Source organism: Pipistrellus hanaki (assembly GCF_964339955.1).
Source record: "Pipistrellus hanaki genome assembly, chromosome: 10".
Lineage (NCBI taxonomy): Eukaryota > Metazoa > Chordata > Mammalia > Chiroptera > Vespertilionidae > Pipistrellus > Pipistrellus hanaki.
Window position 1 is genome coordinate 56694510 of NC_140512.1, and position 24860 is coordinate 56719369.

Sequence of the window (24860 nt, forward strand, 5' to 3'; positions counted from 1 at the left end):
GGGAATGAAGGCAGCACAGAGATGACAGCAGCATCTTATATAGCACTTGATCTCCAAAGAAAGATCGTCTCTAATATGTCTCTATTACGCAGATTTAAAACACTGAGGCCCAAGTGTACTTAATCAAGATTAGAGAGCAAGTTGGAAGTGTGCCCCTTTTCTTTTCATGGGGGAAAACTGGAATAAAAGAATATAAGCTTTCTCAGCATATTATTCCCCTTAACATTCGGCCTAGGGTTAGGCAGGAAATTGGGAAGGAAAAAAGGGGCCATGGATCCCAATGTGTTGACTATAATAATTATTCATCTCACCTGGCCTCTGCGGCGAGCAGCTCGTCATAGTGAGAGGATCTCTGATCGTCATCCTGCCGGTATCTGATCACCGTGGCCAGACCTTTGCTGACAAGGGCCTCAGCAATGTTTCTGCAACAGAAAAGATAGGTCAGTGAGCACCAGAGGTGCGTATGGGGCTCAGTCAACAGAAATAATAACAGTTCGCACCTGGAGGTCTTAACGTGTCCTGGCAGAGAGAGAGAAGTAGGGAGAAGCCGTGGATTTTAAGACTAAATGAGCTGCTAAGCTAGAAATCCAAATAAAAGATGGAATAAAGTTCCCTAGCTCAGCACTTTTTGGCTAGTGCAGTCAGATGCTATATCAATCCATAGATAAATACAAGCAGAGAAGAAGCCCACATTAGGCCAGCGTTTCTACAGAATGTTATAAATAAGAAAAGTCTGCTTTACAACATCAGATAAACAGATAAAAAAGAAAAAACACATAAAAGCATGACCTAAATTTCTCAAAATCTCTTTTCTAGCCTACCCTGTAACTAGCAAATGTCTTATTCCAGTTTGGCGGTGTTAGAAACAGGGGTCTGACATAACACTTGGGCGCTTCCCTTCTCATCAGAACTCCCGACCGTGGCTCTCCCACCCAGAGGGGCGTGCAGGAGGTGAGTCTATTGGTGAATTGGGTAGGGAAGGGGAGGAAGGTACTGGGGTGGGATAAAAGTTCTTTATGAAAAATGGCATAAAATGGGAGAACAAATAAAATCTGAGATACTCTGAGTGACTACTTAGGACTAAAGAACATGCAGATTAAAATCCTTCTTAAATCAGTTCTCGGTTGTGTTCCATCTTCTTCCCTTTACTAGAATTAGAAAACGGGCCTGCTCTAAGTGACTTATATCTACCAACTAGAGAAGAGTGCACTGGACATGACTCTCAGACAACTAATGAAACGTATCTGCTTGGTTCCTCCCCATGCTGGAAAGAACCTTGATGCAAAGGACTCACTTTGCAAAAACAAATTTTCAAAAATCACCTGTAGCCAGTATTGGAATCCAAAAGGCATAATGCTGTCGGGTCAGACTGGTGGTTATGCCTTTGTCTGTCACAATTACATGGAAGGTCTCACTCAAACCATCTGGTAAGCTGCCCTTTAAGGAGAGGGGACGCTAAGCAATAGGCTACTGTACCACATGCTTTGAATTAGTGCTGTCTGGAAATGTAGTTAACTCTTAACAAACTGATGCTCCTAGAGACTCAGATTTGGAAATGTTGGGAAATGAACGAACCATTTTATGTGCATGTTTAATCCACTTAAAGAAGGATTCTCTTTATCAAAACCCAGGGAATTACTGTTTTAAGAGATGCAGAAAAAAATAATAGGTACAGAAGGAAGAGGAGGAAAAGATGCTGTGGCCGATTCCCCTCTGCTGCCTGTTTATCTACTGCCAGCACGATATTAATATCTCCAAACCACCACAGAATTAGCACTTCTCAAATCCACTCCCACAAAGAGGCTGCTTTGCTGGCCACCCTGTCTCCTGAGTCACCGCATAAGCATGCTGGCAAACGCTGTCATTATCGCAGAGTTGGGTTTGTCAGCATGGAGAATGCCAACAGCCCCAAGTCAACAGCTGTAGATGTTGATAGATGGTGAGAATTTAACTGAGGGTGTCACCATGAAGCCCCAACTGGGCAGGAGAGAGGCGCCCCTTGTACGTTATAAATAAGAAACAGGCTGAGCGGTCTGAGGATTGGAAATGCCAGAAGAACAAAGACATATTTGTTACTGCATTTTGAATTGCTGCGCATTGACATTTTACAGTCAATACATGGGGTCTGGAGGAGAAAGTTGGAATGACAAAGCAGGCAAGAAAAAAATTCAACACAAACAAGCTTCTTTTTGAAAAAGCTAGAGAATACTAAGTGAAGCAGCACAAATGTTTAATGAGCCACTCCTGTTAATGCTGCTCAAATCAATTCACAGCATTGCTGAGTACCTGCGTGGCCAGCGGAGCACCAAGGACACCAGCTCCCCTTATTTCTGCTGCCCTCTGTCTCCTGTCCGTAAGTGGGTGAAGGCCTCAGATCCCCGACTTCACACCCTGCCCACTACCCTCCTCTTCTTTCTCTCTCTCTAGAGTGTAAGCCATATTCTCTTAGCTTCGTGTCTCTAATTACAGGCTTCTCCTGGAGGAACAGTTGTGGTCCTGGTGCTTAGCAGTAAAGAGAGTGAAAACACATGAAATAAAAATAACCACCATCATTACTGGGCATTTACTATGAGCCAGGCACGAGAATCGCATCACATGTATTTCCTTCTTGGTGTGTGCTCCCCTGTGAAACTCCTCAGTGCCTATCTTCCTTCTAAGTTATGAGGTCGGAGCAAGAGTCTCCTCATTCTTGCTTTGTAACGCAGGGACTAGAGCCACACTTGGCATAAAGTAGACAGTAAATATTTTTCCGGATGAAATAATTTAGCTTGTTTAGGATAATTTTTTCACTGTGGTAAAAAAATCACAGCACATTCTTATAATTATGTTTTAATACATCCTGAAACTCGAGATACTCTCGGAAATGTCAGAAAAACACCTAATCATTTTGGAAAGACAGCACTGGAACATTATTTATTATCCTAAGCATATATTAGCCAAGCTTGCTGAGAACAGAATTAAGGACAAAAGCTTTCTACATGTGCCTTACCAGCTTTTGTCTTTCTCTTCTCCATTATCTAAGACAGAGAATTAAAGGGAATGAAAGGGAGAGAGAGAAAATGGAATTAGCCTAGATTCATGTACTTGACTCTCATTCATTTCTTTTGACTGCTAGTGAAAGGTCAGGAGAGTCTGCCCAGCCCCACCCCCAAAGATGGTTCAGAAACTGACACTGCTGTGTTGATCATTTGCCCAGTAAGAAAAGAGAACATTAAATTACGTGCCATGACATTATGCCACTTTAGACAAATTTATAAGTTCTGCTTTCTTGAGTGTATCAGTAATTCTACTCCAATTACACATGTCTGGCTCGAATAGATAATTTATACAAAAAGGGCACTAACAGCCGGAGAATTAGTGCTGGGATTGAATTGTTTCTTCAAAGTAAAAGAGAAATTTAGGTTCTATTAAAAGTGAACACTTTCCATTAGACACGATCAGATATCCTTGCTACAAACACAGCCAACACACAGATTTCCTCCAACTGAAATCTTCCCCTCCCACTTGTTCATACAGCAAGTGCATTGTTTAATGAGCACATACTTTCCAATTAATAAGATACCTCTGAAACCATGGGGGTCCTAATATTCTGCCAACGTGGAAAAAAGGTGTTCCATGCCCATACTCGAGAATACGTTTAAATAGATTTCATTTACAGGATATTATAATGTTTTTAGCACATTTTTGATAGCCTTCTCCATCCGCAACCCCCCCACCCCAATCAAAACTTACAGAAAAGTTGCACATATTGTATGAAGAATGGACCCTCCATCTTTGAACCATGTGAGAGTAACCAACTGACGAGGTGTACCATCACCCCCAATATTTTAGTGCTAATTTCCTACAAACTAGGATATTTTCCTATATAACAAAAAGCAAACAATGAATAGAACTAGGATAGCAATAAGGACACAATATCTGCAAACCCCACCCAAATATTGCCAATAGTTCCCCAAAAAATACTTAGGGGAAAAAAGGACCTAATTTAGAATCAGGTGTTACATTTAGATGTCATGCCTCCTTAGTCCGGAATACTTCCTCGGTCTTTCTTACAACATCATGGCTTGACACTTGGAAAAGCATAGGCCAATTATTTCTGTGTCTGATGCAGGTTATGTATCATTGCCAACAACACAAAAAAGAGATGCTGTACTGTTCCCTAAGCCCCCTATGAAATGATCTATAATTTACCATTGATGTCCACTTTGATCGCTTGATCAGGATGGTGTCTACCAGACCTCTCCTCTGTAGTTACTCCTTTTCCTCTTTATAACTAATAGGAGACACTTTAAACTATGTAATTTTTAGACCTCAAACTTGCAATTTATTCTTTTATTTATGTGGAACAGTATAAACTCGTGGAATCTCATTTTATTCAAAGGGTTATAACCCACTACTATCATTATTTATTTTGTTGCTGAAATTGTTCCCAATCTGGCTAGTGAAAACTGGTTCAAGTGGGCTTCTGTGTCCTATGGACATGCCCCCATCATTCTTTGAGCATGTCCTGATTTCCAGGACAACAACATATCCCAGGTTATCTTGTGCTGTTTTCTGTAACTCTGAAATTAGCCAATTATCTACTAGCCTATATTTACATCATTATTTCTGTATATTTATTTATAATATTATTGGAAACCATGTGTGGCAGTCATGAAAATGTGCCTCTCAGATTTCTCACCACAGGAAGCATAGCTGACGGACAGTCCCAGCTGCTGTGCCTGGAAAACCATCACTGTTTCAGCCAAGGCTATGCATTCCACCAGCCGCTACCAGCCAAAGACTGAGCACAGACAGCAGAGACACTAAGGCTGGCCTATTGCTGAGACTTTGGACTCCTCTGATGGGCAGCTTTGGCTTGCAGACTCCTTGTCAGCTTGGCAGAAACTCTTAGAATTAACTGCCATACAGCTTAGATTTTTCCAGTTCAACCTTCCTTCTTTCCCTCTCTCCTCCCCAACAGGGCTAAGGCCCACAGTGCAGTCTGATGGCTCTCCCAGCCTCATCCAGATCCCTGAGAAGAGTTTTCCCCAATTAAACTCTTGCACTGCACATCTAGTCCCATCTTGGCATCAGCTTTTTAGAAAACCTGAAACAATATATCATGAATTAACACAGATATCTACAATCTCAATCCACTATTACAGGGCTCATTGTAGTTTTCTTCCTTTCCATATTTATACCTCCCTTCTCTGACTGTGAGAAACCTGCCTTGCATTACCCTTAATTTTTTACTTATAAGAAAAAACTCCCTTTATATACATACTAGAGACAGATGCACAAAATTTGTGCACTAGAGTGTGTGTGGCAGGGGTCCTCAAACTTTTTAAAGTGGGGGCCAGATCACGGTCCCTCAGAGAGCTGGAGGGCCGGACTATATGAACTACTAATTCCTACTGTAACACCTCGGCTGCACTCACTGCCCAAAAAACCTGGCGGGCCGGATCAGACTCCTCTGCGGGCCGCATGTGGCCCGCGGGCCGTAGTTTGAAGACCCCTGGGTGGGGTGATGTCCCTCAGCCCAGCCTGCACCCTCTCCAATCTGGAACCCCTTGGGGGATGTCTGACTGCCTAAACCAACAGTCAGACATCCCTCTCACAATCTGGGACTGCTGGCTCCCAACCGCTCACTTCCCTGCCTGCCTGATTGCCCCTAACAGCTTCTGCCTACCAGCTTGATAACCCCCTAACCACTCCCCTGCCACCCTGATCAACGCCTAACTGTTCCCCTGATTGCCCCCAACTGCCCTCACCTGCTGGCCTGGTCACCTCCAGCTGGCCTCCCCTGCTGATCCAGTCACCCCCAACTGCCCTCCCTGCAGGCCTAGTCGCCCTAACTGCCCTCCCCTGCTGGCTTGGTCACTCCCAACTACCCTCCCTGACAGCCATCTTGTGGTGGCCATCTTTGACCACATGGGGGCGGCCATCATGTGGGAGAGCATGAGGGTCAATTTGCATATTACCTCTTTATTATATAGGATACACTTACTTGCTCACTCATACCTAGTGACTTGCTTGATTTAGTACCTAACAATATCTAATTTAAGAGGAATACACTACTTAATAATAATAAAAAAAAGGACTTGGGTTAAATGGATAAGTGCTATAAAAGAGTGGGCATAGGGAAAAATACCATCACACACAAACACACACACACACACACACACACCTTTACCCTTCATTCTCCATCTGAATAAGAATAACAGGTAATTCTCAATGGCTCTGTCTCATAGATCTCTATCCATCTGTTTGAGCTTAACATTTGCCACTGAAAAACCATCTACATTTTATCAGTCACTGAGGTGTCCATGGAGATTATAAAAGCAGAATATTTTCCTTAAAGCAAACATACATGTGGGCACGTATTCAGAACAAAGCAAGCCCATAATGAAATGCCCCTACAATATATTTGAGTCAAGGCTAAAGGAAAGGGGTGACAGATAATTAACAGCTCAATTCATTCATAGCAGTAACATCAGCAATAGCAAAGGTACATATTTCAGTATGCACAAAAATATACACACTCCCCGTACAATTTCTTTACAATGATTTCAAGATTCTGTGGTCAAATTTCATAAACAGCGGAAAATGCATGCCATAGCTATTTACTGTGAGATAACCCAGATCCAACAAGACATCGGGCATGTAGCCTAGGTCTCCATCATCGGTGAACCTCAAACTCCAGTACCTTGTGCTGGAAAGCTGCCTTTTCACACGGCCTGTACCTTCCCCACAAGGACAGACTTTCTCACAAGTCCCTAGATGGAGATCACCAGCCTGCAGAGTCCCAGTACTGATTTCTAACTGCCAGGTGGCTCACCTCACTGCTCCTCAGCTTAACAGGATGCTCTATGGTGGCCTGAGCCACAGGGGAGCTTCAGGATGCTGACATCCTCCTCTGCCACTAGGGCAGAGACAAGCAAAGAGGAAGAGGTTGCCGCAGGACTTGATAAGGAGGTAGAAAGCAAGGAAGCCTAGAAAACTAATTTCCTCAGAATAGCAGGTCCACTTTTACTTGTGTCTACGGAAAACGTGGGCTTTCCACTCCAAAGGATACTAAAGAAGTGGGGAAATGACAGCCTACGGGGCCCAAAGCCTTCCTTCACTACCAGCTCACAAGAAGACTTCTATAGCTTGATCTTTGAGGCAGGAACCAGACAATTGCAGGCTTGAGTTAGACTTGGCTTTTGTAAAGCCAGCAAAAGGAGAAAGTAAACTTCTATGAGAGGGATCTGCTGCCAATGGGCAACAAACAAATATCTTTTATTAAATTGCTGTTTTTCAAAGAGGCCTCAAATTAGAAAAAAGTCCTACAGAGCAACATGTAGCTTCCAAACACTTATATGATGACATCTCTAGGGGTCACACGTGACCTCCCCCACTTAGTGTCTTTGTGCTCCAGTCTCCAGTGACTGAATTCCTGTGAATCTGAAAACGATGATTTACCCTCTTTTTTTCTCTTTCTTAAAATATATTAAGGAGGTGCTTCCCACATAACCAAGTGGCATATGTAGACCAGATTCTGTTTTAGAAGCATTAATAATTAAAAACAGCTGAGGTAACACAGCATTCTTTATAGATTTACCAAATATCTTTCCTACTGTAGTCTTCATTTTTTCATTTCTCCCTTGAACTAATGTAAAATTCTAACAATAATTAAAATCATTTTTTTTTTTGGGGGGGGGGTGGTCTTCTTATTCTTATCTGCTTCTTTATTGGTTTAACAAGTCCTGCCACCAGACCTCTTGGGAACCAGACTCTAGCCTTCTTTTTGTATTTTAATAAATCCCAATCCTTCCTCCTGGTGAAGAGGGGGATGTGGAAAGACAACAATTAAGACTGATATGGACATAGTCTAAGCAACCCAAAAGGATGCGTGGTTAGAATGGAACCCAATGAGGCCCATAAACAACCCTGGCAGAAAGAAAAGAGAGAGGAGAAAACAGAGGAAAGGAGAAAGGGAAAAGAGAGAGAGAGGAAAGGAGAAGGAAGACTAAGAAAAAAATTATTGCTTTGTACAAAGTAGGCCAGGTCCCACAGCACACCAATAGTACCCTCCCGTGTAGAAGAAAAGAAATAAAACCAAAGGTACCTAGGGACCAGGGTTTTAAAAGCGGGTGATGAAGACTCAACTTCAACTCGACCTGCCAAGAATAGCTAATTCTCTACTCCACGGCAGCTCTGGGCCATATCACAACCAATACCTTATTTCCATTCATGTCTACCATCCTTGATCTACTGAAAGAAAAACTAACAGACAAGAAAATGACAGAAATATAGAGCCTCTCTTATCTGCAGGGGACATGTTCCAAGATCCCCAGTGGATACCTGAAACCTGGAATAGTATTGAAGACTATATGGCCTTTTTTCTTCCTATACATAAATATCTGTGATCAAGTTTAAGTGATAGATTAGGCATAGTAAGTGGTTAACAACAGTGATAAAACAGAATGATTATAATAATACACTATAACAAAAGTTATATGTGAATGTGGTCACTCGTTTTAGGGAACCTCTGGAACGGTCTCCTGCAGTCTCAATGCTTTCCGGCGCAGCACACCGCTATCAAGCAGAACCCGCTTTCGGGCCATGTCCTCCACCCATGGATTTAATGCCTTTTCCATGTTGACTAAGCGTTCGTTTATCATGCACCATGGCCGTTGCACAGAGGTGCAACAGCAAAACTAGCACAGGTTTATTTTTCCTTCTTCACAGTTTTAATAATAGAAGTCGTGTTCTTACTGTTGAACTTAGCAACCTCAGCACATGATTATTATTTTTTTTCTTATTAAGTGAGAACTTTCACCTTTTCATTGAAAGAAAGCACTTTATGGCTTCTCTTTGCCATATTCAAATTACTAGCATCACGACTCTTGCACTTTCGGGCCATTATTAAAAAATAAATAAAAGTTACTTGAACACAAGCACCATGGATCCGATAACCAAAATGGCTATTAACGGATTAACGTGCAGTGGCAAACACAGCGTGAAGATGCCAGACAAACGGATGATTCTTATCCCAGGAGGGATGGAGCGGGACAGCGTGAGATTTCTCCAGGCTACTCAAAACAGTCCACAATTTAAAACTTATGAATTGTTAATATTTACAAACCATTGTTGACAGTAGGTAACTGAAACCGAGGAAAGTGAAACTGTAAAAAAGGAGGACCACTGTACATGGAAGAGGTAGAATTAAACTCAGTTCATAACGCCAGCTAATGGAGAGAATGGTGTTGAAAATGTGGGTTGAAGTGATTTAGAAAAGGAAGGGGAGAAACTTGCCACCAAATAGCTCTATCAAACTGTTATGATTACTAAATAGACAATTTTATTCTGCCCCTAGGATTTCAGCAGTACTGTAATCATATTGCCACCTCTTATATGTTTTCATTTATTCAGCAATATCATGGTGATGGCTTTATAAGACAAAGAAAACTGGAATTATGCTCTATTATGCCAGCTCCTCTCTGAGTATCACTGCACTTCCAAGTCAGCAAAATATCTGAGGAAGTTAGGACAATGATGAAGCTTGGCTATATATTGAGGGGCACATTAAATGTAAGTGGCAATAAAACAACATCACTTCAAATATCTAATATTTCCCCCAATCACCAGAAGTAAGATAGAAGCGAAGGAAAGCAGCGAAGGAAAAAAGGTCTGTTTCATAGTCAAACTGCAAGGACTTATTTACTATCTGAATCTCCCTTATACAACAGGGATATGTGCCCAAGAGACATTCCCTCTGTTAGACACACATCTTTTGCAGGAGACCAATAGATCTTTCAAAAACAATGAAGGTTATTAATTAAATACTGGCTCTAGCTTGAAGAAAGTAAACTGTCTAACCAATATGCATTTCCAATCCAGCCAAACTGGTCAAGTCATTGCTAAATATGCCACACAGTTCCAGTTCCAACTATTTGCAGGACATGTGAATTTGTATGATTCATCATCATGTAAAACTCGGCATTTCAAAAATAAAATAGTTCTCTAAAAATAAGCTTTACTGAAGCCTACCAAATCAGCTATTCTCCTAACATCTCTTGCTAGGACCAGCATACTCCCAGCCTCCTAGACCTGATGTCTCTCTCACTCCCATATAAAATTAGTTGTCAAAGCTTTTAATTCAAATCCCCCATATATGTTTTCTATTTCATTCTTTCTCTTTACCCCAGTTGTGGTTCCCACTAATGCTCACCTGTACCAAGTACTGCAGCCTTCCTTATCTCTTTCCTCACAAGTCTGACTGATTCCAAACACTGCCAGTTTAATCTTCAAAAACCCGGGTCTGACAATTATTCCTCATTCTCAAACCCACCATGAGCACAAAAAAACTTGTTAGAAAATTTCAATACAAAGACAACATGAAGTTATTAAATATGCAATGAAGATGAAGGAAGGAAAGAAGAGGAGGAGGAGACAGGTGGAAAGGAGGAAGGAAGATGAACATTTTTTTTTTTTTTTTAGCAATATCCTAAAGAATTTAGATTTATGAACTATTTAATGGTCACAAAATCCTGATGAGCCCTAGCTGGTTTGGCTCAGTGGACACAGTGTCAGCCTGAGGACTGAAGGGTCCTGGGCTTGATTCTGGTCCAGGTCATTTGTTCAGGTTGCAGGTTCAGTCCCCAGTATGGGGTGTGCAAGAGGCAGCTGATCAGTGATCCTTCCTCATCATTGATGTTTTTATCTCTCTCTCTATCCCTTCCTCTCTGAAATCAATAAAAATGTACTTATTTTAAAAAATTGTGATGAAGTAGGAGTTTTTATCATTCCTGTTTTACAGATGAGAAAACTGAGAAACAGGTTATAAAACTTGTGACAGAACTATCCTATCTAATCCTACCTAATAAAAGAGTAATATGCAAATTAACCATCACTCCTCTACACCACAAGGCATGCCCACCAGCCGATCAGAGCAAGTAGGCAAATAAACCCAACCAAGATGGCTGCTGTCACAGAGAGCAGAGGGAGGCTTGGATTTCCCAGGTAACGGAGGAAGCCAAGCTTTCTACCTGCCCTTGCAGGCTTAAGCCTCCACTCAAGGCTACAGAGTTTCAATTATAGAAGGTAAACAAACCAAACAAATGCCATGGAGCTGGAAAGAGCAGGCGGCTAGGGTTGCTGCCGGCAATGGAAGAAGCAAAGCTTTCTGCACACTCTGGCTGGCCCAGGCCTCCACTTATGGCTACAAAGTTTCAATTATAGAAGGATAATAGACTCCAACAGAAATGGCTGCCCACCACGGAGCAAGCAGGAGGCTTGGCTCCACTCCAGGCTACAAAGTTTCAATTGTAGAAGGTAAATAAACTCCAGATACCAGGGCCTCCACTTGGGTCACCAGGGGGCGTGGCCAGCCTGCAAACCACCACAGGCCCCTGGCTCAGGCCACCACACGCTCCAAGGAAACCCTTACCCTGATCTGGGACACCCTTCAGGGCAAACCAGCTGGCCCCCACCTGTGCACCAGGCCTCTAACCTATCTAATAAAAGAGTAATATGCAGATTGTCCATCACTACAACACACAATATGGCTGTTAGGGGTGACCAGGACAACAGAGCAGGGAAGTTAGGCATCAATCAGAGTGGCTGGGGTGTGGTTAGGGGGCGATCAGGCTGGCAGGCAGAAGTGGTTAAGGGCAATCAGGAAGGAAGACAGGAGAGCAGTTGGGAGCCAGCAGTCCTGGATGGTGAGAGGAATCCCAGATTGAAGAGAGTGCAGGCTGGGCTGAGGGACACCCCCCTCCGTGCATGAATTGTGTGCACTGGGCCTCTAGTAAAAGAATAATATGCAAATTGACTGTCACTCCAACATACAAGATGGCTGCCCCTGTGTGGATACAAGATGGCCACCACAAGATGGCCAGCAGTGAAGAGCAGTTGGGAGAGACTAGGCTTGCAAGGGAAGGCAGTTGTGGGCTATCAGGCCAGCAGGGGAGGGCAGTTGGGAGGGACCAGGCTTGCAAGGAAGGGCAGTTGGGGGTGATAAAGCCTGCAGGGGAGGGCAGTTAGGGGTGACCAGGCCAGCTAACGAGGAAAGTTGGGGGTGAATGGGCCTGCAGGGAAAGGGAGTTGGGAGGGACCCAGGCCTGCAGGGGAGAACAGTTGAGGGTGACCAGGCCTGCAGAGGATTGTAGTTAGGGGTGACCAGGCCTGCAGGGGAGGGTAGTTAGGGGCAAACAGGATGGCAGAGGAATAGTTAGGCATCAATCAGGCTGGCAGGGGAGTGTTTAGGGGGTGATAAGGCTGGCAGGCAGAAGAGGTTAGGGGCAATAAGGGAGGAAGGCCAGCGAGCAGTTGGGAGCCAGCAGTCCTGGATTGTGAGAGGGATATCTGACTGCCCGTTTAGGCCCGATCCTACTTGGATCAGGCAGTCAGACATCCCTTGAGGGCTCCCAGATTGGAGAAGGTGCAGGCTGGGCTGAAGGACATGCCTCCCCTGCACAAATTTCATGCACCGGGTCTCTAGTAACCAATAATAAACGCTAGGCATCTCAGTGATAAAAAGGATCTTGCTAAAAATCCTATCCAACCCCAAAGCTGTAAACATCTGATAACACAACTAATTCTTTGATTTTCACTCAATAATTTCAGCTTTAATGAAGATCTACTGGACATCTACTATAGGACAGGCACTTTAGCACACATTGACTAAACGCTCTGAGCAATACTACAGTAGTAAGTATTTGGTAATTCTATATATTCACAAAAAAGAGAAAACAGTTTCAGATTTGCCTCAATTAGAAGCCAATTTTTTTAAAACTCTAAGTTCATTTTCCTTGAGACTAAGTGCCATAAATTACAGGGTAACAGACAATAAAAGGCATTCTACAATGGAACCTTCCTACATCTCCCTAACCCTATTCCATTAAATGCCTTTCAATCTTCTGCTTTAGTACAACCGTCCACTTAGCTACCAGCCAAGCCGTGTACTGTCCACATCTCTATGCCTGTGGCAGCGCTACTCATTTGGCACTTACCTTGTAGTACTATACATTATTATCTTCCTTTGTGTACATATCCTGTCTTCCCAACAAGATCATATTCCCTAGTGGTCCACAATAAGCCAAACACTTAGTAGGCAGGCACTCAATAAATATTTATTGGCTAGCTAATTGATCTCACGCTCTGAGTTCCCAGGAGCTTCTGTGGGCTGTTGGATGAAAACAAAGTAATAACTGAGTTACAGAATTTTTTAGCAGAAAAGAGTCCACAGAGATGAAATAATCAAAATGTTCCATATATAAATGATGACAGAGAGAAACCCTGAAATTTTTTACATGAGCTGTCTAAAGAAACACAGAGAATAGCACCATCACAATGGGCATCTCAAATCTTCTGATTATCATTCTATTTCCTGTTATTATGCTACTATCCTTTCAAGAGTCTATAAAATAGGAATAAATACATTCTGCACATGAATTATCCAAGATGCCATTAATACATTAAAAATTTATCAGCTCATCAAAAATAATCTATCCATATCATATTATAAATTTAATCACTCTAATACTAATAGGGCTAGCTAAAATATATATTAAACATTTAATTATAATAATTTGCTTGCCTTCTGCAGATTCAGAGAACATTTTCTGGGAGAGGGGGAAGAAATGATTTGAAAAAGTCTGATTGCGTTTTCTCTCTATATTCTAACACAAGGTGGAAATGTTCATTGTAGACATAAGTATGTTTTATTGTTCCTTATTTCCTACTAGAGGCCCGGTGCAAAAAATTCGTGCATGGGGTGGGGGTGGGGGGTCTCCCTCAGCCCAGCCTAAACTCTCTCCAATCTGGGACCCTCGAGGAATGTCGACTGCCCTAATCACTCCCCTGTCAGTCTGATAGACACCTAACTGCTGTCCAGTGGGATCGGGCCTAAACAGGCAGTCGGACACCCCTCTCACAAAAATGTCTTCTGATTGCCCCTAACTGTTTCTGCCTACCAGCCTGATCACCCCCTAAACACTCCCCTGCCAGCCTGATCAACACCTAACTGCTCCCCTGCCGGCCCAATTGCCCCTAACTGCCCTCCCCTGCCAGCCTGGTCACCCCGAACTGTCCTCCCTAGCTGGCCTGGTTCCATCCAACTGCTGTCCCCTGCAGGCCTGGGTTCCCCCAACTGCCCTCCCCTACCGGCCATTCTTGTGGTGGCCATCTTGTGTCCACATGGGGGGTGGGGGGGCATCTTTTGTGTTGGAGTGATAGTGCATATTACTCTTTTATTAGATAGGATTATCTTCTTCCCTTTGAGAAATCAACAACTTACAAAAGAGCAGTGTGAAGAGCATGGATACTGGTATGAGGTGAAAACATCCTCACATATCCCTCTCTCGGTAATAGTGGAAGGAATGAACTGATGCTTTATTCAGTAGGGGGCTCTTTCCCCTACCATCATCCCCAACACTTGAATAAAGTCACTGACCTAGGAGAGTCATTCCATACTTTTGTACATCATATGGTCTTTACATGTGTTTGAAAGCCAAATATAAACATGTTTAACAGTGACTGTAAGTAAGAGACAATTGCCCCCCCGTCCTTTCTACCTGGAGTAATATCACATTGTTGGATATTTCATCATCTACACCATGGAAGATGAAAATCAACAGATGCTCACCCTTGACCCTGTCCCTGACAGCCAGTGCAGAGACATTGGCAGAGGTTCTGCCAATCAGATGATCCTGCTCTCGGAGTGAAGCAAAGGAGAGGGGGCAGTCAGAATTAATGTCCAGTGGTGTCTCCCCCTGAGGGCTCATGCAGGTGCTGGGGTCCTGGTAAAGACAATTATTCTGTGTCCTGCTTCTTGGCCCTTGGGAGCTGCCCTGGTCCCCATCTATTTTCCAATTCTGATATTCCGTCCTTAGGTCAGTTCTCTCATAACTTCCCAATCTCTCTTCCTCTTTAGGACAATCAGGCTTGTTTATGTCGAAAATATCGTAAAGATTTATGTGGCTGTATTCTTAAAGTCCCTAAACATGGGTTACAGAGGTCACAATTTCCTTTAAACCAGGAAACCTGGGAGCCCAGACCTAGGGTGAGAGGTAGATGCCACAGTAAAGCTTCTAGATGTATATAGGTCCAGCAAAGGCCATACAAAGTATTCTCTTTCCAGAGTACCATTGTATTACCCAAATAGCACCCCTATCACAAGGTCCAGGGCAGATAGTAGGAAAACACTTAATCTTTAACCTTTTGCTTAGGAACATGCAATAGAATAAGTGGGAGAAATTCTTATCTTACCCTATCTCCTCACTACTGAGTGAGGAATAATTACAGTGCGATCTCTAAACACTTGATGCTCAATGAGGTTCCATAACCAACCTGTAACCCAATAGTTTCGGCCATCTTGCTAAGTGAAAGCAAAAGATGAACAGGAATGGCTCTGAGGATTTTGCTACTAGGTTATAAGAGTCAGTTTAGGGATATCCATGATCATATTAAAGTGTGGTGTTTATAAAGGGTAAATTATCCTAAATTCAAGAAAACATGTATTTATGTTTTTACAAAGATCCAACTATATTCAGGTATAGGGATCAATTACAGGTGCTTATAAGAATGAATGAAAAGTATGTGTGAAGTAGGTCTATTATTAGTAAAAGAGATTTTCCTAGTTATGTCATTTGAGTTTCTAAGCATAAATGATGCCAAACTATACTCATTTTATTACTGGAAAAAAACAAGTCAGAGGCAATAAACTGCTTACCAATTATAAGAATTCCATATCTCTAGGTACAAAAACACAAAATAAAAATTTAGTTTAGTTTATTTTGTTTCTTATTTGCTTTCCAAAATGCACATAAGAAGTAACCACCTTTCTTTAAAAAAACAACAAAACAAAAAAAACAACAGTGTGGGTTTTTTTTTAAATAGAATGGTCTAATATAAGACATTATCTCATACAAACACTTTAATAGAGGGAAAATCATCTAAAATTATAAAAAATGAGTAAGAGATAGAACACAGTAAAACAGATGAATATGATAAAACAGAAATGTTAAGAATAAATGTTGATCAATTCTTCTTCATCCAACAAAAGAGAGAAGTTACACAAAGCATTTATATTTACTCTTCAATGGTGAAAGCCAGTTAATGTTTCCCACTTCTTCCAGCCCTTTGTGGCCATAGAGAGCAGTTATGAGCTCATTTCATAAGGAACTCATGGCACAGAGCAGTCATTCTGGACAGAGGATCTGAGTTCTTACCCCAGCTCTCTATTGTTCCAACTTGTGCAAAGGCACTAAAGCTGGTACCAGTTGCTGAATCTGTAAAATGAGGGGGTAGATCTAAATGCATTACAAAATATGTTCCACCTCACATATATTCTAATCTAATTTTTTAAATGAACTAGCATATAGAATATTGGAAAACACAGATATTTACATTATGATTCATTAACAGTAGCAAAGTTACTGTTAAGAAGTAGCAAAGAAAATGATTTTATGGTTGGGGTCACCACAACATGAGGAACTGTATTAAAGTATCACGGCATTAGAAAGGTTGAGAACCACTGCTCTAGGGACTCTTAGGGCCCTATCCCCTCTGTGTACACACACTATGGTGGCAAAGGGTGGGAGGCCAGGCTACTTGGAAAATTTATGAGAAAGTATTTATTCTCTTCAACTCTTTAATGTCCACTATTTCTTTAAGATATATTACCCAAATGCTCTGGAGCATAAAAAAAGAGGTTGCAGGTATGAGCAAATAAAGAATATAGAGGACATTTTCTACCAGGGAAATTATTAATGTGCAAATTTTTTGATTCTTCACTGGGTAATTCCTTCTACTTTGGTTAAGTATTTTATTCAGTGACAAGAAACTGACTTATCTTATTAGTACAAATGTGTTTAAAGAACCAAGAAAGTAGAATTGACATTTAACAAGAATTTATTGCAGTTCTTGTATTGTGGTTCACTAGATTATTTAAATTAGAAGTTTACTTCTGTATGTGTCCTACCACTTAAAATAGTGAAAAATCAGACCAACCTTCACATTTACATAGTTTTCCAAATAATATTTTGGCCTATTTAGCTTATAGTTCATTCTTAAGAAGTACAAGCAGTAGCAATATGTTAATAAAATAATTATGAGATGTTTCTTGGGTAACTATAAGACTATAAAAGATGACTTCACAGTAAGTATTAACAAAAGAGGTGGACTTCATTACTACAAACAGGAAAAATCAGAAAAACTTCATTCATAATAATCAGAGTTTATATCTAAAAGAATCTTACTATTTTACTCCAATTCCCTCATCTTACAAATGGCTAATCTGACCTTCAGTGACTTTAAAAACTATTTAGTGACCAATCTGGAATAGAACTCATAGCTCAATTTATAAAAGGCATCCTTCCACCATGACAGCCTGCCTCCAGCCTCCACATACCGACTGGAAAAATAAACAGTACACACAATGCCCTAGATGGATCTCAAGGCATTCCTCTAAGGTCTCACACTGCACGGTTCCATTTATATAATATTCTTTAATTACAAAATTATAGAGATAGCAAACAGATTACTGGTTGTTAAGGCTGGTGGGAGAAGAAAGACACAAGGGAGATCTTTATGATGACTGATAGTTTTCTGTCTTCATTGTGGTGGTAGTTAAAGGAAACTACACATGGGATAAAATGGCACAGACCTATTCATACACCTTCACATTTATAATACCAATGCCAAACTCCTGGTTTAGATACTGCACTATAATTGTAAGAGATAACCATTGGGGGAACTGAAGGGAGGGTGCATGGGGCGAAACTATCTGTACTACCCTTGTAACTTCTGTGAATTTATAATTACTTAAAAATAAAGTTTTAAAAAATTCAATAGAATTTGAACTTACTAATAAGAAAAACAACAAAGACTCTAAAGTCCATTCTCAAGAGAATAATCAGAATAATTCTCAGCCAGAACAATCCTTTGAAAATTAAAGTCCACAGATGTTCCCATCACTCCTCTGCTCCAAACTCTGCAATGACTTCTGTCTCCCTCAACGGAAAAGCCATATGCTTGTTAGGGCTCACAAGAACCTCTATGGTTTGCTGGCCCCCTCCCTATCTTGCTGACCTTGTCTCTCACCACCCCCACCCACCTTTGCTCCCTCCGCTCCAGCCACAATGCATTTTTTCTACCCAGCCTTACTTGCACCAATAGACCTTTGCCACTGGTATTCTCTTTGCCTTCCTACCACTTGATCCTTCACCTTTTATCATCACTGAAGTCTCCCTGACTATCTTACTGAAAATTTCCCTCCCCAACCTAGAATACCTCCTCTGCCCTTGCTGGCCTTTATATGCTCTATGGCACTTTGACTGTCTACCTATTTCTACATGCTCCTTGTTTTTTTTTATCCATTTGCAACCACTACAATGTAAGCCACACACCCCAGCCCACCCCACCTCAAATAATCTGAACAGACAACAAAACAAAAACCAGTGCAGGAAACTGAAATAAATATGTTTATGTTCATGTGGCCTGAAGAAAGGGTTCAGTTTGGGAAATATACATATGAAGCTGGGTTTCATTTAGATTTGCAATCATGAGACTTTGGCTTTAATTCCGGCTTGAATTAGATGACACTTTAAGACACATTTACCTTTTAAGACATACTTTTCTGTTTATCATATCAAAGGGAGGAAACTGAAGAACCTTTAGGGCCCCAGACAAAGCTGAAGTTCTAAATCAGGGGTCCTCAAACTTTTTAAAGTGGGGGCCAGATCACGGTCCCTCAGAGAGCTGGAGGGCCGGACTATATGAACTACTAATTCCTACTGTAACACCTCGGCTGCGCTCACTGCCCAAAAAACCTGGCGGGCAGGATCAGACTTCTCTGCGGGCCGCATGTGGCCCGCGGGCCGTAGTTTGAAGACCCCTGTTCTAAATGATTCCACATAGTACATCCACATTTCGAGTCTAACTCTGGCGAGTCTAGAAATAAACCTGTGGGAAGTCATGGAAGGTATTTCAGCATTTGTTAACTCAAAGACCCTCTCTCTACACGGCAAAAACTGTGCTGCACTGGGAATTTTAAAAAGGAGATTTGGGCCTTGTGCTGTGAATATTATTAGTAAGGAAGCACAGGGTGCTGAGGAAGCACATCCACAGATGTCCATTAGGGTCCCTTTTTGCAGGGCACCTGAGGTAAAGCTTCCCTGACACATGGACTGCTGAAGGATGAGTAGAAGCTAGCTGGGTGAAAATGTGTGTTTCAGGCACAGAGAGCAGTGTGACTTCAGCAATGGTGAGGTTAAGTTGTTTTTTTAACAGAAATGATGGATGAGAGCCAGGGAATGTTAAATATAAACATAGAAAGGTAGGCTAGGGCCAGAACATGAGTTTGTATTAATCCTAAAGGCTGTGGGATGATTAATGAAGAGTCTTAAGCAGGAGAATAACAATCAGATTTGTGTTTCAGAAAGTGAAATGGATCGGAAGAGAATAAGACGAGAATTAGAAGGTCAGTAAGGAGACTGACAGCATAAACCAGGCAGTAAGAAGAAAAGAGGGAATGAACCTGATAATTACTGTTGTAGACAGACAGAAATGAGCAGAGCAAGGACAATAGGTCAGGTTCAGAAAGTCATCAGGGCTGAAAGCCCCAGATACCTAGCAATAGGCAAAACTTGGAAAATAAGAACCTCACTTCCAGGGTCGCCTTTCTTCCCTAGCATATCACTGGTCATTGCATTTTGACCCCCTGACCTTTCATAGCACTGGTTATGCAGTTCAGCCCCTCCACTGGCATGTTGCTAGGGTTAGACCACCTTAGAAGGGGAATAAACAAGGGGGCCATACAACAGCCCTTAAGCATTAACCCCAAGACAATGAGTTTCTGACCCACATTAAATACATCTAGGGCTCAGTTGTGTTTCAGCTCCAGGCCCAGAAAGGAGCAGAAACAGACAAGGGACAGCATGAATGTCTTCAGAACCAGCTGCACTAACTAATGACCTGGCACTGACCAGGGACACACATAGAAAGCTAATTAATATCCCATTGAAATCCTCTCCTGAGACCTCCAGATGAAACCTCTCAAGATTAAGTGATACCATTGTAATTAGCTAGTTATTAAGAACTAGAGGCTCAATGCACGAAATTCGTGCAAGGGAGATGTCCCTCAGCCCTGCACCCTCTCCAATCTGGGACCCTTCGAGGATGTCCGGCCTAAAAGGGTAGTCAGACATCCCTCTCACAATTCAGGACTGCTGGTTCCCAACTGTTCACCTGCTTGCCTGCTGATTGCCCCTAACTGCTTCTGTCTGCCAGCCTGATCACCTACTAACCACTCCCCTGCAAGCTTGATCAACAAATAATTGCTCCCCTGCCAGTCCAATTGCCCCCAATTGCCCTCCTCTGCTGTCCCGGTTGCCCCTTAACTGCTCACCCCCAACTGGCCTCACATGCAGGCCCAGTCACCCCTAACTTCCCTTTCTTGCTAGCCTGGTTGCCCCCAACTGCATTTCCCTGCAGGCCTGGTCGTCCCCCCGACAACAACCCTCCCCTGCAAGTCTGGTCCCTCCCAACTGCCCTCCTCTACAGGCCCGGTCACCAAAAACTCCCCTCCCCTGCCAGACTGGTTGCCCCTACCTGCCCTCCCCTGCGGGCCTGGTCACCCCCAACTGCCCTCCCTTACAGGCCTGGTCTCCCCTCCTTCCCGAAGCTGCCCTACCCTGAAGGCCTGGTCTCCCTCAACTGCTCTCCCCTGCAGGCCTGGTCCCTCCCAACTGCCCTACCCTGCAGGCCTGATCGCCCACAACTGCCCTCCCCTGTTAGCCATCTTGTGGTGGCCATCTTGTGTATTGGAGTGATGGTCAATTTGCATATTACCTCTTTATTATATAGGAGGATAGGACAGGAACAAGGGAAAGGTCATATATTATAGGTATGTCATTTGGGCAACTTCACCAGAAACTGCAATTTCACATTCCCTGGGGAGGGAAAGGATCCAACAAAGGGAAGATAGACACATGCCCACTAAAGTTGGGGTGACTAGAGAAGGTACTTCCCCGTCAATCACACCTTGGGACAGAGATGGTTGGTCAGAATGGGCATGACCACTAAAAAAACTTGGAAATACATAAACAAAGAAGTTAACACTCTTGGGACTCTTGCTGCTCAGGCATGTTCTCTTGATTCCCATACATTCCCCCATGTGGCCCATGACCATGAGGCCCTCCACGTGCAAGGGACTACTGGACTGCAGTGGGAAACACAAGTTAAGCTGGCCTGATGCTGGACTGCACCTGGCTCCAACTTGGAAAGGAAACTGGACACTGGCTCTGATTTTAGCTTTACTGAAACCCCAGCTACACTTCTGACTGGACTAAGGGAAGTGGGTTTTTGAAAACCTAGGGGTATAATTCCACAAAAATAAAGCTTTCTACTATTATAGAATCCTCAGGCCCTCTGGAAATGCTTATTCCAGCAGCACCCCAAGATCCTATCTCCCATGAGCAAGCGGGTGAGATGAGTCCCTTTCCCCTTCTATAACATAAGGACCCAGTGCAGTTCTCTCTCCAGCAGGCCTACACCTTTCCTCACTCCTTTCCCCGAGTGCATTTCCCTGCCTCTTCTTTCTCCTGAGCTCCAAGGGTCCTTCTTTTGCCTCTGCAATTTGTTCCCTGAGCCCACACAGCTCACTCCTTCCATGGCTCCCTTCTTATATCTCTGTGACTTTCTAAGTAGACTTTTGCTTGTATTTGAATTATTGGTTCTGAATTATTTCTTAGCCAGAACTCAAGTACCGAGGTTGCTGAACGAAGATTTAATCACCGGTAACAACCGGTGCCATTTCCCCCATCAACATTACCAGTAGATAATCAGGTATGGAGAGTGAGCGCGGAGAAGATAAAGTTGACACTTCAACTTGTAGAATAAAAGACTAAGTAAACGGTGGTACCATAAGTCAAAATGGGATCACAGGTACCAGTAAAGAAATCGTTTTTAAAGGGAAGAGCGTAAGCTCAGTGTTAGCCATACTGAGTTTTGGTTTCTAAGAAGCAATGTACAGTCAAGAGTTGAATATACTGGAGGGGAGCCTGCTAGGAAGAACTGGCCTAGAGACACAGATTTGGGAATAAGCAACATCTACATAAAAATTGAAGCAATGGGATAAATAAGGTTACTCATGGAGAATGAGCAGAGGTAAGAGGGACCAGAACAGAAGCCTAGGAAGCATAAATATTTAAGAAGCACTCAAAAGCTGAATGGGGAGAAATTATCAGAGCTGTAGAAAAAAAATCCAGTCTAATATGTTATACTGAAAAGAAACGAGAGAAAAAAAATTAAAAAAGACTGTGATGAATTTTAAATACTGCAGACAGATCAAGTCCACTTAAGGATTGAAAAGTGACCTTGAGGGAAGCATTGGTCTTCTAGGAAAGCTCAATTCCAACCAGGTGTAAGGGTCAAAACCAGAAGAGAAAGGAATGAATAGCAAATGGAGACAATTAAAATTTCTTTTAATTTCCATATGTATAAGAAAAAGTAGTTTGGAAAGAAAGAGGATAAAATCTTCCACAGAGATGGGAAGACAGGAGATAATGTAAGCAGGAGACAAGTTTGGGCTCAAAGAAAAAGTTAAAGGCATTTTCCTGATAAGCCATATTTTCTCCATAAAGTAGGACATGAGAATCTCTGCTGAGAGTGAGAAGAGAGAGAATAGAGTAGGAGACTTGATTGAAGATGGTTGTGAAAATCTAAAATAGCTGTTGTGGTGGTGAAATAACAGCATGAAAACAGCATTTATGGAAAATTAGTCCAGCAGCATTATGCAGGGAGAAATGGAGATGGGAAAACTGCAGTTACCAAAGGCACATCTAGAAGGCTACTGAATTAATTTAGATCTGAATTGCTGAGTGCATGGAGTAGAATGATGGCGTAAGTAATAGTAAAAAATAAAGGAATTCTTTAACAAATAAACTAATCCACTACACCTATCCAAGTAGACTGCTTTCTTCCTAACACCAAAGGAGGAACAAATATCCTCAATTATTTCAGCTCCTGGTGTGACCTAAAGCTATGGCTAGCTTGTCCCCAACTTTTAAGCTTCCTGGTACAAAATGCTTGTACTGCATCAAGAAAGACGTTATGGACCCCTTAATACACAATGGCCTTGCTTATTTAAAGCACATCTGGAGTACACCCTGTATGAGCAGTGATCAATTCTGCTATCTGTCCAATCAACCTGGACAACTCTTTTTTTAATTTTTAATTTTATTTTATTGATATTTTACAGAGAGGGAGTGAGATATAGAGTTAGAAACATCAATGAGAAAAAAACATCGATCAGCTGCCTCCTGCCCACTTCCTACTGGGGATGTGCCCGCAACCCAGGCACATGCCCTTGGCCGGAATCAAACCTGGGACCTTTCAATCCACAGGTCTACACTCTATCCACTGAGCCAAACCGGGCAACCTGGACAACTCTAGTCTAGAATCTGGGCTTCTCTTTAGGCTCACTACATCACAGGCTGATAAAACAAAGAATAGAATCATTTGAGAGGAGATTATAATTTAGTTAGTCTTACAAAAGTTGGACCCACCCCATTGCCTGGGATGCTTTTTAATAAGCTACGCAGGTGATTCTGGGGCAACTTGAATTTAAAAACCATTTTTTAAATCAGCTGGCTTTGAAATGAGAGTAGGACTTACAAAAGGAAATGGAAAGCAGGTATGTATATAGTAAGTCAGGAGTAGGGATATGCAAAAAGAAATAAGTTCATATTCACAGCATATAATAGGTGAAGCTATGAATTAACAAAAATACCAAAAGGAAATATTTTACAGAGGAAAATATAGCAGGATCAAGACTGACCCTTAGAGAATGTAAAGCCAAAAACTTAATTTTATATATATAATGTTTTTTCTCCTTTATTTGGTTACTTTTACAAAATCTCATTTTTGACTGGTTTCAGACGGAGAGGTGGATGTTTTCAGAGAGGACAGTCTTTGCCTCTTGGTAATCTGTTCCTGGCATTTTTCTTTGGCCTCCTTCCTTCTCTTAGCCAAAACATAGCAAATTCTGTGGCCTCTTCCTTATTTTTCTTAGTTGTTTCTTCAAAGCAATACCCTGGCCTTCGTGTTGCAGGACAGGTGGAGGAATAAGATGCTGAATCTTGGGTGCTTTAGTCCTACGTTTTTTCCTTATTTGTTTAGGCTTTCTCACAACATATCAGCAGACATCATCTTCTTTACAGAGACTGAGAAGTTTGCAGATTCTGCTAGCTCTTTTAGGCCTGAGATGGCAACAAAGCACAGTGTATCAGTGAGCCTGGGAATATCTTTCTCCCCCAAAGAACACTGCACTGCAACATGGAACTGTGTTTTCTTTCTCCAGTTCTCCGTGGTCTATAACAGGAGTGACCGTTACTCATTTTTTACTAGGTGTACTGGTTAATAATGGCAGATTTTGTAATAAAAAAACACAGGATAATCTCAAGAGAAACATCGAAAGTGCTTTATTCAAAGTAATGTCCATCACTAGCTACATATTTTCCCCATCTTTCAAGTAATTTGTGGATACCATCCCAAAACAACTTTTCTTGATTTGAGGTAAACCATTCAGAGACCCAATTTTCCACTTCTTCATACGTTTTGAAGTGCTGCTCAGAAAGTGCGTGTGCCATCGATCAGAACAAGTGGGAATCTGAAGAGGAAAGGTCTGATGAATACAACAGGTGGGTTACCACTTCCCAAGCAAGATCTCTTAACATGTCTTTAACTGGTTTTGAAGTGTGTGATGGTGTGTTATCATAAGCAAAATTACTTCACCGTGTCTTCTGGTATATTCTGGTCTTTCATGATCAAAGCATGGTTCAAATTGATTATTTGTTGTCAGTAATGATCAGTCCTAATGCTTTCACCTG

The 24860-nt window shown here is 42.1% G+C and overlaps 1 protein-coding gene across 1 annotated transcript in view; it reads right to left on the minus strand.

Moving 5' to 3' along the window:
* Window positions 1–24860, minus strand: part of SND1 (staphylococcal nuclease and tudor domain containing 1) — a 442357-nt gene that overhangs the window by 198825 nt on the left and 218672 nt on the right. The window contains exon 13 of the mRNA XM_084897634.1: window positions 312–422. Coding sequence (XP_084753760.1) covers window positions 312–422 — 111 coding nt within the window. The remainder of the gene's footprint in view (window positions 1–311; window positions 423–24860) is intronic.